The sequence below is a fragment of the Sparus aurata genome, chromosome 15, assembly GCF_900880675.1.
Source record: "Sparus aurata chromosome 15, fSpaAur1.1, whole genome shotgun sequence".
Lineage (NCBI taxonomy): Eukaryota > Metazoa > Chordata > Actinopteri > Spariformes > Sparidae > Sparus > Sparus aurata.
This window is the reverse complement of record NC_044201.1, coordinates 5,054,438-5,070,085: the sequence shown is the minus strand read 5'-3', so window position 1 is coordinate 5,070,085 and position 15,648 is coordinate 5,054,438. Positions and strand designations below refer to the sequence as shown.

Sequence of the window (15,648 nt, the reverse complement as noted above, 5' to 3'; positions counted from 1 at the left end):
GTGACATTTTGATGCTAGAAAATAATATTTTGTAGTAGAAGGCCACTCTCCCTCTCTCTCCTCTGTCGGCAGACAAAAAAATAGCAATTTTGTCTTGCTTTCCCTGAGGTGGCTGCCTCATTTTGTCGTCCCTGCCGTTGGGCATTTATCACCTATCTCTTTTGTCTCTCACTCCTACTCTTTTCTTCTTCTTCTTCTTATCTTCAGCTAACATCTTCCTCATTGTTGTCATATGAAAATGATGTGATATGTATTTCAGGTCTCTTAGGTTTTTTTCTCCAAGGCTGTTTTTCTACTTCCATCTTATTTGCCAAGACTGGCAGGGCCAAACCCCAAATGTGATCATAACTCTAGTCTTAAGTTTCTGTATTCTGAAACCTAACACAACATATTGATTTCTTGAGCTCGTTGAGAGCGCTACACAGCCTGGGAGTAAGTGCTACTTGAAATGGTCAAGTTGGGGCAGACATACTGTACAGGATCAATTTCTCTTGGGAGACTGCAAGCAAGAGCTCACACATGAAACCACCTAAAGGCTGAAAAAGGAGGGCGATCAATGGAAACGAATATCCTTACCAGCCCATTCGAGGAATTTGCAATCATGGGAAAGAGAGATTAATACAAATTCAACCAATTCTCTCATTTTTTTGAGAGAGGTTCATTGTGTCTCATCCCTGCAATACATAAACTACATTAAATTGTGTTACTGGATAGATGCTTGCACATTCTGACAGTGAAAGCACTTCGGGATAAAACGGTCCAATACAAAGCTAACAAATGTAGTGTTTCACTGAGCCTCTTGTTTGTATATTATTATAATTTAACAGACTACAGCAGTGATTAAGCATATTTTAGACATTTTACTTCAAATCACAGTCACTGTTCAGTCCATTACTGTAGCCATTATCCCCATTTTTCTGTCTTTCCAGGCAATTCCCTATTCATACCAGTCTGGTTTGACAAACAACTTGCAGAGAATTGAAAATAAAGTGTGTGAAAGGCCCAAGATTCCTCTTAGTGAACACAACGTCAGCTTTCATTGTTGTCAGAGTCATGTTACCCCTTTGTTCTAAGACGGCTGTAAGTGTAGGTTGATCGGGAAAGCCAGCAAACGTAATGCTCGCTGTGATGAATCACCAAAATAAAGCCAGTTTTAAGCATTTGATTTTCATAATGTTCAGAAATGAATAAAAACCAGTTGATGCCTGGAGGTAAAGACACAATTAACAATCTAAATCACTTTTTTTAAGTAAATGCATTTTTAAGTAAACTGGATTGAATATGGTACATCACTGTTGCATAAAGCAGTAAGGTTCGAGATCATTTTCCTCACACTGAAACTGAAGTCTCTCTCAAAATTCCAGTCAATTTTGAACATTAGAGCCTGTTTAATTGCGAAAGTAACACAACATGTCGAGCACTGCATGAGGGCTGCAACTAGCAATTACTTTCATTGCTGATAAATTGAGATTTTAGCTCATAAAATGCCAAAAAACTGAGTAAAAACAAGCTAATAACATTTTCCCAGATCCCAACGTGACGTCTTAAATTGCCTCTTTTCTCTGACCAAAAGTCTGAGAGCAGAGGCCCTTCATTACTATCATAAATGACAGAAAGCAGCAGCACATTAAATCTAAAAAGCAAATGTTTGAAATTTCTGCTTTGATAATGACCAAAATTTATTTTCTTTTGGTCAATGTACCAATTAATAGTCGCAACTCTACACTACACTGACTACAGCTCTTGAAACACAGAAATGCTGGAAATGTAATCATTCTGGCAACTCCCTCAAGACTTTGTGGTTTGAATTCTGAATTGGTCTGACTGTCTTCAAATCGTTGCACTTAATGGCTCTTAATTGTCTCCGTGAGCTTTCTCAGTGGGTGACAAACTCGATTAATCCTTCCATTATCACAGTAAGCAATAATGTCATTAAAATGTGAGTTACCTTTACAGTTAAAGGATGGAGGGTTCAACATCGACATTATTCCAACATGTAATTACTGATGAATGTGACTAGAATGCCATCCAATCCACTAAAACATAATGTTTGAAAGGGTTCCACATACAGACACACAGATTAAATTCAATTGGCAGATTGGTATCTGAACCCCCATCCACGCATGTAGTTGGATGATTTCCAGCCACTGCCATCACCAGAATCTAATGTTATAGCTGAATTCCTCTGCACATCCTTGTGTAGAGGCATTCATTAAACCAAGACATCCACCCTCAGAGACAGTGCCAGTGACCCTGTTAAGCTGTAAACACACTTCTGCCAGTGTAGACAATTACATCACTTGTTCCATGCAGAGTTTTTATTAAGCGCCAAAGCAATGACGTACACTTGAATAGATCGTGACACGAAGTACAGGCAGTCGGGCCGGTGGCAGACGATGAATACACAAAAGAAGAAGACAGACACTCTGTCGCCTGTGGGAAGGGGAATATCTTATCCCATAGGAGTTGGCCTGTCTCCCTGTGGGCACCTGTTGCCATAGCAACCTGCACTGGGAGTTCAGTTTGGTCTGGTCAGTGGTAGGGGATCATGGGATGTGAAAGGGGCCAGTGAGAGGGCGTGCCACCATCATCAACCCTCTTTCCTCCATACTTCAAATCAGGCCTCCTTGCTCTTGTGTGTGGGGCCCAAGGGACCCTCTGCCCTTCATGCATTCATTCATAACTGGAACACATATAGATCTTCATCGGGAACGGCAAAAAAATCTACCAGCTCACAGTGAGTGGAACTATTTACCTGGTCAACAGTGATTACACCGAATTGTATGTTCTTTGGTGTCAAGTGGAGCGCTCACTCAGACACTGGCCTACATTAATTTATTGTAATTTGAACTGCATTGATGTGCTAAAAAAAAACACTCTCACCCACCAGACCTTATCTCATCTCACCTTTTGCATATTTATTATTCCACCAGAAGACAGATCCCAAGCTATTTCCTATTTCCTTCCTCACATAAACACAGATTTTTCATCCTGACACACTCTCTTCTAACACACTAGGTCTCAAATGTGCATGGTACACCATCTGTCCTGTCCTTTCTCAGCTTCCTATTCTTACTCCATTAGGCTGCCTATTCAAATCGCCAGTCTGATAGACCACCTACTCACCCACTGTGCATCCTTCATAGCCGGAGCTTTTTGACACATGAAGGAGTCGAGGCAGCGGACCCTGACACTCATCTCACCGGTGGTCTCGCAAGACACTTAACTGGAGTGTTGTGAAAACACGGAGCGGTGATGTGTAGTGTTTCATCATGACCGCTCATACAGTGGCGATGTGATCCCTCTCTCTGTGTCGACGTAGCCCGGATATCTTACAGGCAGAAAGACCCCTAATCCTCCACAGCAAGGGAGCAGATTTGAGAGTGTGTGTGTGTGTGTGTGTGTGTGTGTGCATTCAACACAGAGCACTTGTGGATGTTTTTCCAGGTGTCTGTGGAGACTCACTCTTGACAGTGGCAGTCCTGGTGCAGTTGTAGAGAATAGCCAACTCTCCAAACACCTTCCCTGGCCCCATGGTGCAGAGCTTCAGGCTCTCCTTCGTCACTTCCACCTTGCCGTCTGTAACGTGCACAGAAATACAGGTACACCATTAAGCATAATGTTATTCACATCGCACATTTACTTTCCTGCCTGATTAACCAAGTGTGCGAGTCCTTTGCCGCATTGAACATGTGCAGCAAACAAAGTTTCAGTGAAGAAATGAAGTGGATGATAGGCGTCTGAGTGCTTTTGCTTCATTTTTGGGGGTACCCAGCCAAGAGTGCTCTTGACTCACTGAGCTGGGAAAAAAATAAGATTATTTTGCAATTTGAAGTTTCCAAGGGCTGCTGACGAGGCATGTACATGGCCTGTCAAATGCTGCAGCAGAAACGTGAGAAGAATCTACCTAAAGCGTAGCACTCTCCATACAGATGCAGTATAGTATACCTGAAAATGAAAACTGTAAAAGCAACACACTGTATGAGAGAATATGTGTTTGTCATCGGGAATGATGGAATGGATCCCAAAGTCATCGTCCAGATCTTTTTCTAAAGTCCAAACATACATTTGCATTGAAAAAGTATTGCGTACCACCTCTGGCAGTAACTAAGGAGTAGCTCATTGTTTTTGACCCCATGAACCTGGTATATTCCAAAATGAAATGTATCTTTACTTGTTTTTTAATGTAACCTTAATTTAACCAGGAAGTCACCAGGACTTGAAACCTCATATAAAAATGCTACTTTTTTCCGATAGGCACTGCCAACAAAACCCCAGGCTAAAAAGGCACTGATGCTGAAATAATACATATGCAGAGATAAGCCGGTGAACCTAGGACTGCTTGTTACGGGTACCTGTATGTAGCAGAGTAGCTGACACCCACAGCTCCCAAACCTCATCAATGTGTAGTACGACGTCTGAGAAAAACGTTTACCACAGTTCTGCCGAAAGTGATATTCTACCCAAGTAAAGGAATCTAAATTCCTTTCCAGCTCACTTACAGTGCATTTATTTGGTCTTCTCTGAAAAGTCAGTTCCCGACTGGCCAACTTGGTGGATTAAAGTATATTGCATTTTCGAAGGTTAAAAACTTTTAATAACTTCACTATTGCATATCAAATTGTTGCTCACATATTGTTTATAATGTGGCAGTAGCTGTTAACAATTGCTGTCTACGTAGAGTGACCAAGATCAGTTCGAAAGATGTATAACCATTATCCCCGATGGCAAGACGGGTTAAGCAACATTTTAGTGGCTTTAGGGGATCTACTGGTGAAGCAACAAATCCGGATTAAATCACTTCCATAAAAAAAACTTCAACCTTCAAACACACATCCACATGTTCTTTAAACACACTGAAAGCACATCTTCTTTGTAGCATCCACTTTGTGTCCGTATCATGGCGTCAAAGCTCATGAACACATCACGTTGGAACAGCATACATTTTTCCCCTTTATGTTGATCAATCCAAATTCCTTCATGTTTGTTTCACGTGTATAGTACAAACATTACTTTATGCTTTGCCTTCAACCCGTAAAGGCATAAAAGAAACACAGCTGAACGTGTCTGAACAACACCTCTGTACGTTTGCTTAAACGCACAGCTCTGAGAAGCAACTTTATGGTTATCAAATCTAGGTTTTTCTTCTTTACCAGTATAAGAGGCTCTTTGGAGGGATGGCTACCACCACTGTGTTTAGACAAAACTTATCAAGCATGTATGTTTTCCTGGAAACTTTCAGCAGGGTGGTACCTCTGATTCACAGAGACCCAAAAAAACTGCAAAAAAAAAAAATACAATTTAAAGTCAGCTCCAGGCTACTGATGGAATATGGAAAGATGATAAGAGCAGGCGAGCCATCCACAGAGGAAACAGTGTGACACGTTATCGTGTTGGAGAGGGCAGTGAACCCCTCTGACAAAATGCCTCTGACAAACGGACCATGTTCAGGGGCTAATTCTTTTCTCCACTTTTACACCAGGGTGAACAATACGTTATCCATTAACACCCAGCATGAAATTGTACTTGCAGAGAAAACCTTCGACTCTTAAAGTGTGTCACCATCATCGACTTGCAGACTTTCCTTTCCACTGCGCCTGTTAAACAGCCTTTCTTTTTTGTCTGAGCTAACAATCTTCCCTTTCCTCCACTCAAATGAAGAAAAAACTAAGACGTCATTAAATAGTTGCCTTCTGCATCTTGGATCATTATCAGTATTCGTGAGAGCGTTCTCAGAACGAAAAAAAAAAACTCAATATAAAATCACATGATAAATATTTCTGATATTTCTTTCAACTTAGTAACACGGGTACATTATCGACAGACTGCTCACTTTCAACTCTATTCAAGCAAATAAATATGCTTTGGAAATGTGATTCTCAAAGTACAAAGTGAAACCACAAAACATGTTGTTTTTTATATTCCTATATTTCTCTCAGGAAAGAGGGAACCCCCGATGCTTGTTTGTAAAATGTTTCTTGGACTGAGTATGGCTGAATTAACATTTAAAGCGTCAGTCTGGCCTTGCAGTGTCTAAAAAGACTATAATTAGTGAGCTCAATTTGAGTCTGAAGAACAGCCATTGAGAATCGACTGATCCCAAAAAATATGTGTCAGACTAATCCATGAACTGTGAGGGGTTTTCAAACGATCTTTCAAATCTCCTGAGACCTTGTTATTAGCTATAAAGCTCGCCTGTCACGGGTAGAAAATGACTGATGGATAGTTTAGACGAGATATTGCTGATGCTTTTGCAACAGCCAAATACCAAGGACAACCCGGTGTGTTTGTCGCCTTTATCTAATCCGGAGCTGCATCAGTAGTGCACCCTATTTGAAGAGCCTATTGAGCCTTGCTTCATCACCTCACTGTTGCTGGGAAGCTTTGATCCATCATCAAAGAAGCAGACTGCAAGGAAAGAAAGCCTCCTCAGCGATGTTTGGACAGAAATTGAAGCACTATATGTCTTATTTCTATTCCAAAGGACACATGAGACAGAATTTAATTAAGTGCAAATGCTATGTCTGTGGTTTAGTTATTGCAGTGTCACGTGGATGGGTTCGTGTATGGGCAGGGACCTGAAGGACAACCTTTACACCTGACTATGGACAGAGCTCATTATTTTCCGCCGTTAGCAACGTAATTCATTCCTGACACGGGTGAGTAGTCTGAGCTCTGTGCTTGTTTGGGACAACTTGCTCACTACAGGCTGTGAGGGAATTGCAAGGGAATTAAGTAATCCAATTATGCAGTCAATTGAATTCCACGACTGGCCTTCAATACTTGTTATTCAGAAGTTCACATGAATCCATTTACACATGCCCACACCTGTCCATTTCTCTTTTCTTTCTCTAAGTAAGACCTAACTTTATCACAGCAGCTCCGAATTCGTTAGAAATTCACCTCTCATATGCGAGGGCTATTCAAATCGTATTCAAATAACATCTTGTCTTGTCTAAGGGCAAATTAGAAACCTGATGAGAGGAAGAACAGAAAAATTCAAATTGCATAAAATACAGCATGCATGATGTGAACTGCGTTTTCACTGTAGACGGATCACAGCATGTCATTTGAATGCACATGGTGGCACGCTCATTACAGGCCAAGCATTGTTTTCCTGTAGGCCATGGGGTTCATTTATGATTCCAGCAGGATGGGAGTCGATGAGTTCACATTCAGTGTGAATGAGCAGGAAGGGAATTGTAGTAACAACAGGTTGGTATTCATATATACAGTAAATATGCAGTTCTGATATGATGTATCACTATTTTCTTCATTTTGAAAAAAATCATTCAGTTGTCCCTTTTCAGTTCTGTTTACCCCTTATTGTCTACTCAAAATCATTGCAAGGACTGTCTAAAGTCAGTCTATATAATAACGTCATCATATTGTGTGTGAAAAACGTTATGCAACATCCTTTATGTTTTTTGCACTAATTTAACAACAAGTTACAACCATTTGAAAAGGTTTTGCTCTACAGCAGACAGAAAACTTGAACACCAACGTTCTCGAAGTCAAAGCAGCAGTACCAACCACAGAGTCGACAACAGCACCAAACACTGCCCTGTCAAATTTAACACAAATAAATCAATCAGTTACCAACAAAGGCTACTTCTTTGACTTCTAAAAGTGACATTCTTATTTATCCGAGCCTTCTCGTAAATTTAACATTGAAGGCAAAATATCAAACAAAAATATCAATTTCCGTCCTTGTGTCAGTTTGTCGCTGCACCACTGTACCAGCCTCTCTGCTTCTGTGTTATAAATGCGGCTTATATCCCGACGGCTATTGGAACATACTGTTTTAACTTATTTAATCAATTTACATTTAATACACAAAAGAAGACTACACGAATAAAGTAAACACTAACCAATAAAGGCTACTCAGTCCACAGACACTTACAAAATCACTCAGTTTTCTGAGTTGTGAAGTTAGAAGAAACTTTCTAAACTGGTCTATGACAGAGTCAGTCACTGCTGGTGAAGGAGTCCCAGCCCCTGCAGGTCACTATCACAGCACTGGACAGCTCCGTCAGCGATAGACTGATACACCCCAAGTGTGTGAAGGAGAGGTATCACAGGTCCAAGTGTGTGAAGGAGAGGTATCACAGGTCCAGGTGTGTGAAGGAGAGGTATCACAGGTCCAAGTGTGTGAAGGAGAGGTATCACAGGTCCAGGTGTGTGAAGGGGAGGTGTCACAGATTCTGATTATTGATTCTGATTCTTATTTATTTGGGCCTTCATGTAAAATGTGATACAATAAGTTCTTTTTTTATTCCTTATTCATTGTGTCCTTTTTTCCCCAGTGATGTATGTGGGTATTAGTATACAGAGCAGGGAAGACAGATCAGATCACAAGCTGTCACAAACAGATGTTTTACAGAGAAGAGCAACATACAGTTTAGAACCCAGATCTGCCTTAACGCAGACTCCAGTCAGCCATATGTTTACTCTCACTTTCGCTCTGTTTCTTTTTCTTTGCTGCAAATCTGCATCACATCTTTTTTTTATCAATTGAAGTTTTTTACAAAGCCTCCTTTGCGGGGGTGCCGCAGCCCCTCCAGCACCTCTACCTTACCATAAATTGGATGGGACAGGAATGAAAATCCACTCCCGTGTCACTCTCCCCACATAGCAGGGCATCTGGACAGACCTCGGAGCAGACTTGCCTCTGGCTCAAGATCAGATGTGATTCTGGCTGCAGTCCTAATTAGAAACCAGTCTATCTGGCTGGAGCAACACACATTGTTGCTGAAGACTTCACACGCAAAAAGAAATGCAATTTTTTTTTTTTTCCAGACGATAAATGTTCTCCAACAAACCCTCTAACCAGAGTGAATTCTGATACAATTAGAAAATATTTTTAATTAAGCCATCTGTATTTTAGACAAACCCTGATGGCAACGATTAACACGACTAGATTAATGATAGAGAAGTTTTTGTCATGAGTCTACTAAGCAGCCTGTAATACAAGGCTCTCTTTAACCCCCAGCATTCATATGTGGAGACAGGACATCTGTTAACCTCCACATGGAGACTTTCACACTGAGGCCATTAAACTGAGCCTATAAATAAAGCTGTGTTTCAGGGGTCAAGAGCAGGAAGCAGTTTTAATTCATCTTTGATTAGCTTTTTTTTGTTTTTAAGCAGCACAAACGGACATCAAGAAACAGGATGTGGGGGAGTTGAAACCCCCTTGAGGATGATATACAACCACCATCCCACCCTGAGAGGCCTTGTACTTCCGCCACTGCTCATGGGCCAATCCCATACCCATCTGTCAGAGCAATGGAGGAACACTGATATTAGATCAAGCAGAACATTGTTTCATGCCGCTGCCTCCCTTTTTCTTAGCGCTGAAAGTTTTAGGTTTTACAGCGCCCAAACTGGCACTTCTGACTTCAGGTCAGCAAATGATTGTCGTGACTATTGTCCTTGTCTGTGATTACAACTGTCTCATCCTGTCTGACAGTTTGAATGCTGTGTGGAGGAAAAGCCATGAGAGAAAAACATGACTGAGCATGGGATCTTTTCAACTGGGAGTGAAATGGGTTCACAACAATCCAGAGTTTAGAATTTACCATCTGCTCTTTACTTGCTAACAAAAAGAGGCAGTTTGAATGATCCTGTAACTAGCACTTCATTCAAAAGTTCCGCTTTGGTAGGCTTGAAATGACAGCCTTTGATCGCTCCGAGCAGTAATTTCTGTTTTCACCTTGTTTTTCAAAGAGCACAGTGTGACTGAGAAAAATGCAACACATGAATCAACACAGCGAGCGGAAAATGAAAAAATGAAATGAATAGATCTTAAGGTGAACGCGGCGCTCTACACATTCATTGAAAAGGTATTCAAATTGCAAGATGTTTGAGGTCAATCTATTGCAGCGGTGATGCCACAACAGATTGACAGAGACATTTGCCAAATGTTGTGTGGAAGGGGCAGGCAGAGCAAGGCGACAGTTGCTCAATGCATGATAAACACCCAGAGTCACATCCGACTCATTGATGGAACGAGAGCTCACAGTTACTTTTTAACTGTTGGGACTAAAAATTGGATTTATCCTCACTCCCGTTTAGGAACCTGACTGCAGCAGCGATCGGCAAAGGGGACCTCCGTTATCGGGTGTTTATGATCTGTGATGTTGACTGTCTGACTAGAGCTGGAGAGGAAATGTTCATTTGCTCCACAAACGTAACATTGCAGAGAGGAGAGGGGAGAAGAAGAGAGAGAACCTGAGTCTCAGGTGAGGGCTGAATCGTTGTGCGCCAACGTTAGCTTGCGTCTAATGCACAGAGAAGTGATCTGGCTGATAAACAACTGCATGAGTAACCAAATAATCATGGCATTGTTTGTGGCGAACACACCATTAAACAGCCGCCGCTGATGATGATGAAAATCTATCTGATGTAGACCCTTTACTTTGTCGTGAACACAAATGTTCACGACAGAGTGATGTTTTAAATTTTTAGTCATCTCTCGCTAAAACAAATAAGACTAAACTCGACAGACGTGTACTTAATGCTTTTATAATCAATTAAAAGAAACTCCTCCACCTTTTATTAAAGCAGAATAAGTATCACACATGCTAATAAATTACTTATAATCTAACCATTGATGGGCTTGTTATGCTATTATCAACCCTCACATTATCAACATTTGCTAATAAGCATCTGGTAAGGACATAACAGGGCCTTATCACAAGGACTTATATAAAGCTTTACCAGTTCCTCTTGATGACAGAACTGTGACAACGTTATGAGGACGATTCGTTCTGGAACAGCTCAAACACAAGTCATGCATTATTTTTTCTCTCCAGTTACAATCAGAACAACATGAATGCCGGAGTTTAAGAAAATAAGGATGTGGGTTGAAGCCAACAGCAAGGACGAAGAGAAAGTCAGAGAGGAAGAGAGGAAGAGAGGAAGATCTCTGCTGTGTTATTAAGCAGGGAGGAAGGCTCGGAAAGGCGATGAGAGGTGTATTAAGTTCAGAGCAAACAAACGGTAGAAGTGACAAACGCTGAGTGTTGTTGTTGTTGTCTGTATCACTGCAGGCTGGAAGAATACAAGCAGCGGGATAATAAGCAGGGTCCACAATGGAGCCCACAATAGAGTCTAATTGAAATATGTGTTGGTTTTGACTCGTGAAATGCAAATATGACAACATTTCAGACAGTCGGTAGTTACTCTCTGCACCTGCCACCCGGTGATGTTGGTGTTCTGTATCTTGAACGGACAGCAGCAGGGTGAAACCGCTGTCACGGCTTACAGCTACACCCAGCCCTCCTAACACCATCCTGCACCATGAGCTATAGGCTGCTATCCACCTCCTTTAATCACGTCATCATGTTAAAAGCTAAATAGAGCATGTTGTAGCCTCACATATAGAGGATGGTTAGCAGTGTAACACAATTAAGTGAGCAATTTTAGCTCACTAATAACAACGTTTATCGGCCCTGACCACTTAATCAACCTTTTAAGTAGTGTTACTCTAACGTATTGATATAAATGGGGTGGACAAAATAATAGAAACCCTGTCAGTCAGCAGTACCACAAACTGCAGCCTCCAAAATGAACATAAAGTTGAACTCACACCTCTCGAAACCAGTTTCAACAAAAACGGAACATTCAAATCTTCATGAAGGCAGGATTTATTGCAGGACTGTTTTTGTAATCTGCATTAGGTAGTGTATACCCATTAACAAAAACATTTTTAAGCAACATCAGCTTCAATGTCATATTGTCCAGGGACAATTAGTACAGAGATCCTTCTCAGTGGTTCACGCAATCTGACTTCCAGAGTCAGCAACAGAAACAAAGAAAGAGAACACATTACTCCAGTTTTAATGACCTTATACACTGGCTGTCTTTTTGTTTTATGACTGTTTTTAAGATTATAACTATACATTTTAAAGCTCTTCATGGTCTGGCCACAGATTTTACCATACATTGGAACTGCCGTCCCCTTACCAACCAGCATACAGCTCAAGATCCTCAGACTTGGACTTGCTGCAACTAGCTGTTGTTTCACAGCAAGAAGGTCGTGGGTTCAAACCCCACTGGGGAAGGCCCTTTCTGTGTGGAAGTCGCATGTTCTCCCTGTGCTTGCATAGGATTGCTCTGGGTACTCCTATTTCCCTACCATAAAAACAGGTAGGCTAAATGTTTTAGTAAATTCAAGTGCCCTTGACCAAACAAGTGTTGGTCCCTGGGTGCCATATTTTGGCAACCCACTGCTCCCTCAGGAGGCTGAATGCAGTGACCAAAGGGAGTATGATTGTATGTGATTAAATAAAGATTCTTCTTCTGTTCCCAGCTCATGTTTGATGACTCAAAGTGTTTGCTGTCTGGGTTCCTCAGCTGTGTAACAACCTGCCTGTGTGTAACTCCAGCTGGCTACATCAGTATCTTCTTTAAAATCTAGTTCAAATTCTATTCATTCATATTTATCAAAAGGCCTTCCAATAAATGTCTACATTTTTAGGTTTATCCTTTGAGTTACACTGTACTCCAGACTTGCAGTGCTCTTTTTTACCGTAGCCATTGTTTTCATGGTTTTAATTTAATTCATTTCTGTAAGATTTCTTGTGCTAGTTTGTTTATACATACATTACTGTGTATTTGTTATGGTTTGAGTTTTCGGTTTTGTCATTTCCTGTTTTATTTTGAAGTTATGCCCTCATGTGTTGCTGGGCGTAAAGTGGCACACAGCAGCGACGCAAGTGTCGTTGCAAGTTGCAGACGGACACAGCTGACTTTTTCATGCCTAGTTCCCACGTAGTGCAAATATCAGATGTACTTGCACCCACCTGTGCATCCCTGGGCGTGTTGGTCTTAAAGTGAGGTGTGGTCAGGTGCACTGATGGTAGATCTTGAGACAGCAGAGAGTGACAGCACCATGGACCAGCAAAAAGCTGGTCTAAAGTGGAGTGCGCAGTCTGTTTCCTGCTATATAATGGATGCATTACATATGCCCACACCGGCAAGTTTATACTGTTCATACACTGTGTATTTATGATTAGAGAGCCTGCTTTCAGTTATTTTAAACAAAGTCCATGAACACAGTCATGTTACTGTAACAAATGTCGTGGCACATAGCAAAACTAAAAGTTGTAGTTATAAACTCTCCAAAGGAAACACGTCAGGAGTCAGGCGTTTTAAATAGACAATCAAGTTTATCAGCTGTCCCTTTTTTCGCAGATGTGCATGTTTATGTAGAGACACACATACTGTTTGTGCTGCAGGAGGATCGCTGCAGCTGATGTCATTAACATTTACCCCATGAGGCACGTATCTCTCACCTCTCATCCCACTGTGATTGATCAGGAGGAGGATGGCGCACTTGTATTTCCTGAATGTGCTGATGTTATTATCCCTTTTGTATCTTGCATGTTAGATTTTTGTATTATATAGTGTTTTAGCTTGGACTTTGGATTTTGAATCAGCTCATTATTAAAGCTCACTTTTTGATCCTACTTACCCGCCTTTTCATGTCTTGTGTTGTCTATAACAGCATTTTATTGTTGTAAACCGCTTTGTAAAGCTGGTTTTGATAAGTGCTATACAAATAAACCTTCTAATTTCTATATCAAATGTGTTCTCTATTCTCCAAAGGTACCATTCTCCATACTGCAGTTCTCTATACAGCTATATGATGACATGACAGCAGCAGCCTGTGAGCAGAAAGACAGTTTGATGTTTGCGCTGAGACCTCCAGCCTTCTTGTTCCCAACGTCATGTTTGCGTCATCTCCCCCAAACAATATGCTTGTTAACTGTTATCAACTTTCCTGTAAACTAACATGTGGAGCAGTCTTCATCTCCCTCTGTGATTTCAGGAGTCTTACCAACTGAAGGTGGACGCTGGGAGTTTACTTTCTCTGGGGTCTTTTCCACAAACACCAGAGCCAACACTCCTTTTAAATAGACAAGAGCGAGCAATGTTGCACGTCTGCAGTGCTCTGCCGGCTGGTTGTGAGTGAAAACCAGCTGACAGCAAACGGCCTTCTTAAACATGTGCCATTTTTTATTGCTGGACCAACAAAAAAGGTTAAAAAAAAAAATAAAGGCTGAGAGAAGGCAAGCGAAGTGGCGCTGAGAAATGTAAGAAGTCAGCGATGAAAAGAGGATAAGAGCTGAAAAGGGACAGCGGGGGAGAGAGACGAGGAAGGCCACCTGATGCTGTAGGTGACTGCATCATTTGAGATGAGAGCCCTTCAGATGTTTCTCAGTTGCACCGACGCACCCTCAGAGAGGGCATCCTGCCATCTGCATGGTGTGATATTACACGGCAGTTTTGTACTTCATCCGACTTAAGGATACTAAATAATGTGCTGTGAATGGGATACGATGGGCAGCTGGTTTCCTCCCTTTTACATCATTTCGCCTTGGAGACAAGAATCCGGCAAGAACATGCTGTAGTACCATATGTCCGCTTTTAGAGCCTCTCAGCTGCACACTGAAGGTTACTTTCATTCGGCGGGGGTAACAGGACGTGTGAGGTGAGACACAGCGGTTAAACTCCCTGTCTGGCGGCTCTCCTGTCCGTGTTTTCATTAAAACAATATAATAGGCCTGCTTCCATCCCTGCTACTCTCCCGGTCATCAAACAAAGATTACGGCCCCTGCGCTGACAACGTGATTGATAGCCTGAGCGGGGGGCAGTGACAATGATCATTTTGTATTCACAGACCAAATCACTGCATCGTAATTAGCAGTTAGCGTCCGTGTCATGTGCACGTACTGTAGCTTTTCTTTCATACAGACCAGACTTAATTAGACAGCTTCAAAATCAGAATACAGATTAATATGGCATCTGAAGTGCTACAGTAATGGGCCTGTCTTATTTACACAGCCTGCTCTCATTTCAATAGCCAGCTGTTTCACAACAAGCATGAGACGGCATCTACAAGGAGATTTAGATCAGAGACACGTACACAACAATACTGCAGTAATGTTAGTGGCTCTGTGAGGCTGTACGCACCACTATGAGAGAAATGTTAATATGCTGATAATGTTTTTGGAGGTATGTGGATATTTAATTGGCCCGAATGGATCAAATTATTATAGTGAAACAAGTCATTTCACGGGGGTTGTGATCACCATTACAACTGATTTCCTGGTTTTAGGACTACAAACTACACCACTCTATAAGTCATCAGATATGCTGTTTTACCCGGCCTGGTGTCGCTGCAGAATTTCACTATCCATGTCTTTTCAGTTGCTGATCAATCTGAAGCAGTGACATAATAACGATTTTTCAGATTCCCGATGTTTTATACAGCTTGCCATCTGGAACACAGCAGTACAATGGTGTGATGTCAGAGGAAACTGGCCGCTGTGTAAATGTGGTCAATAGCTGCTCAGACATTTCAGTATCAACCAAAGTGGTGCACCATAGATTCATGTTCTGTTGTGTTCTGCTCTAAAAAACCTTGTATATCTGACTCTACTTTGCAGCAAGCATACAACATAGCATAGTTTATACCTACCTAAAAGGTAAAAGCTATTTATTCGGCTGGTTTGTCTTTGCTTTCTTTCCTCATCCTCCGTTCCTCATATGTCACACACACACACACACACACACACACACACAAGCGCGCGTGCGCGCACACACACCTCTTTCATTGTCTTTCCACATGAGAAACTC

The 15,648-nt window shown here is 41.5% G+C and overlaps 1 protein-coding gene across 3 annotated transcripts in view; it reads right to left on the bottom strand.

Annotated features, from left to right (window-relative positions):
• The window catches only part of LOC115597095 (cGMP-dependent protein kinase 1), a 96,090-nt gene that overhangs the window by 58,624 nt on the left and 21,818 nt on the right, over positions 1 to 15,648 (bottom strand). For all 3 annotated transcript variants that reach the window (XM_030442757.1, XM_030442758.1, XM_030442756.1), the window contains exon 3: positions 3,466 to 3,579. In XM_030442757.1, coding sequence (XP_030298617.1) covers positions 3,466 to 3,579 — 114 coding nt within the window. The remainder of the gene's footprint in view (positions 1 to 3,465; positions 3,580 to 15,648) is intronic.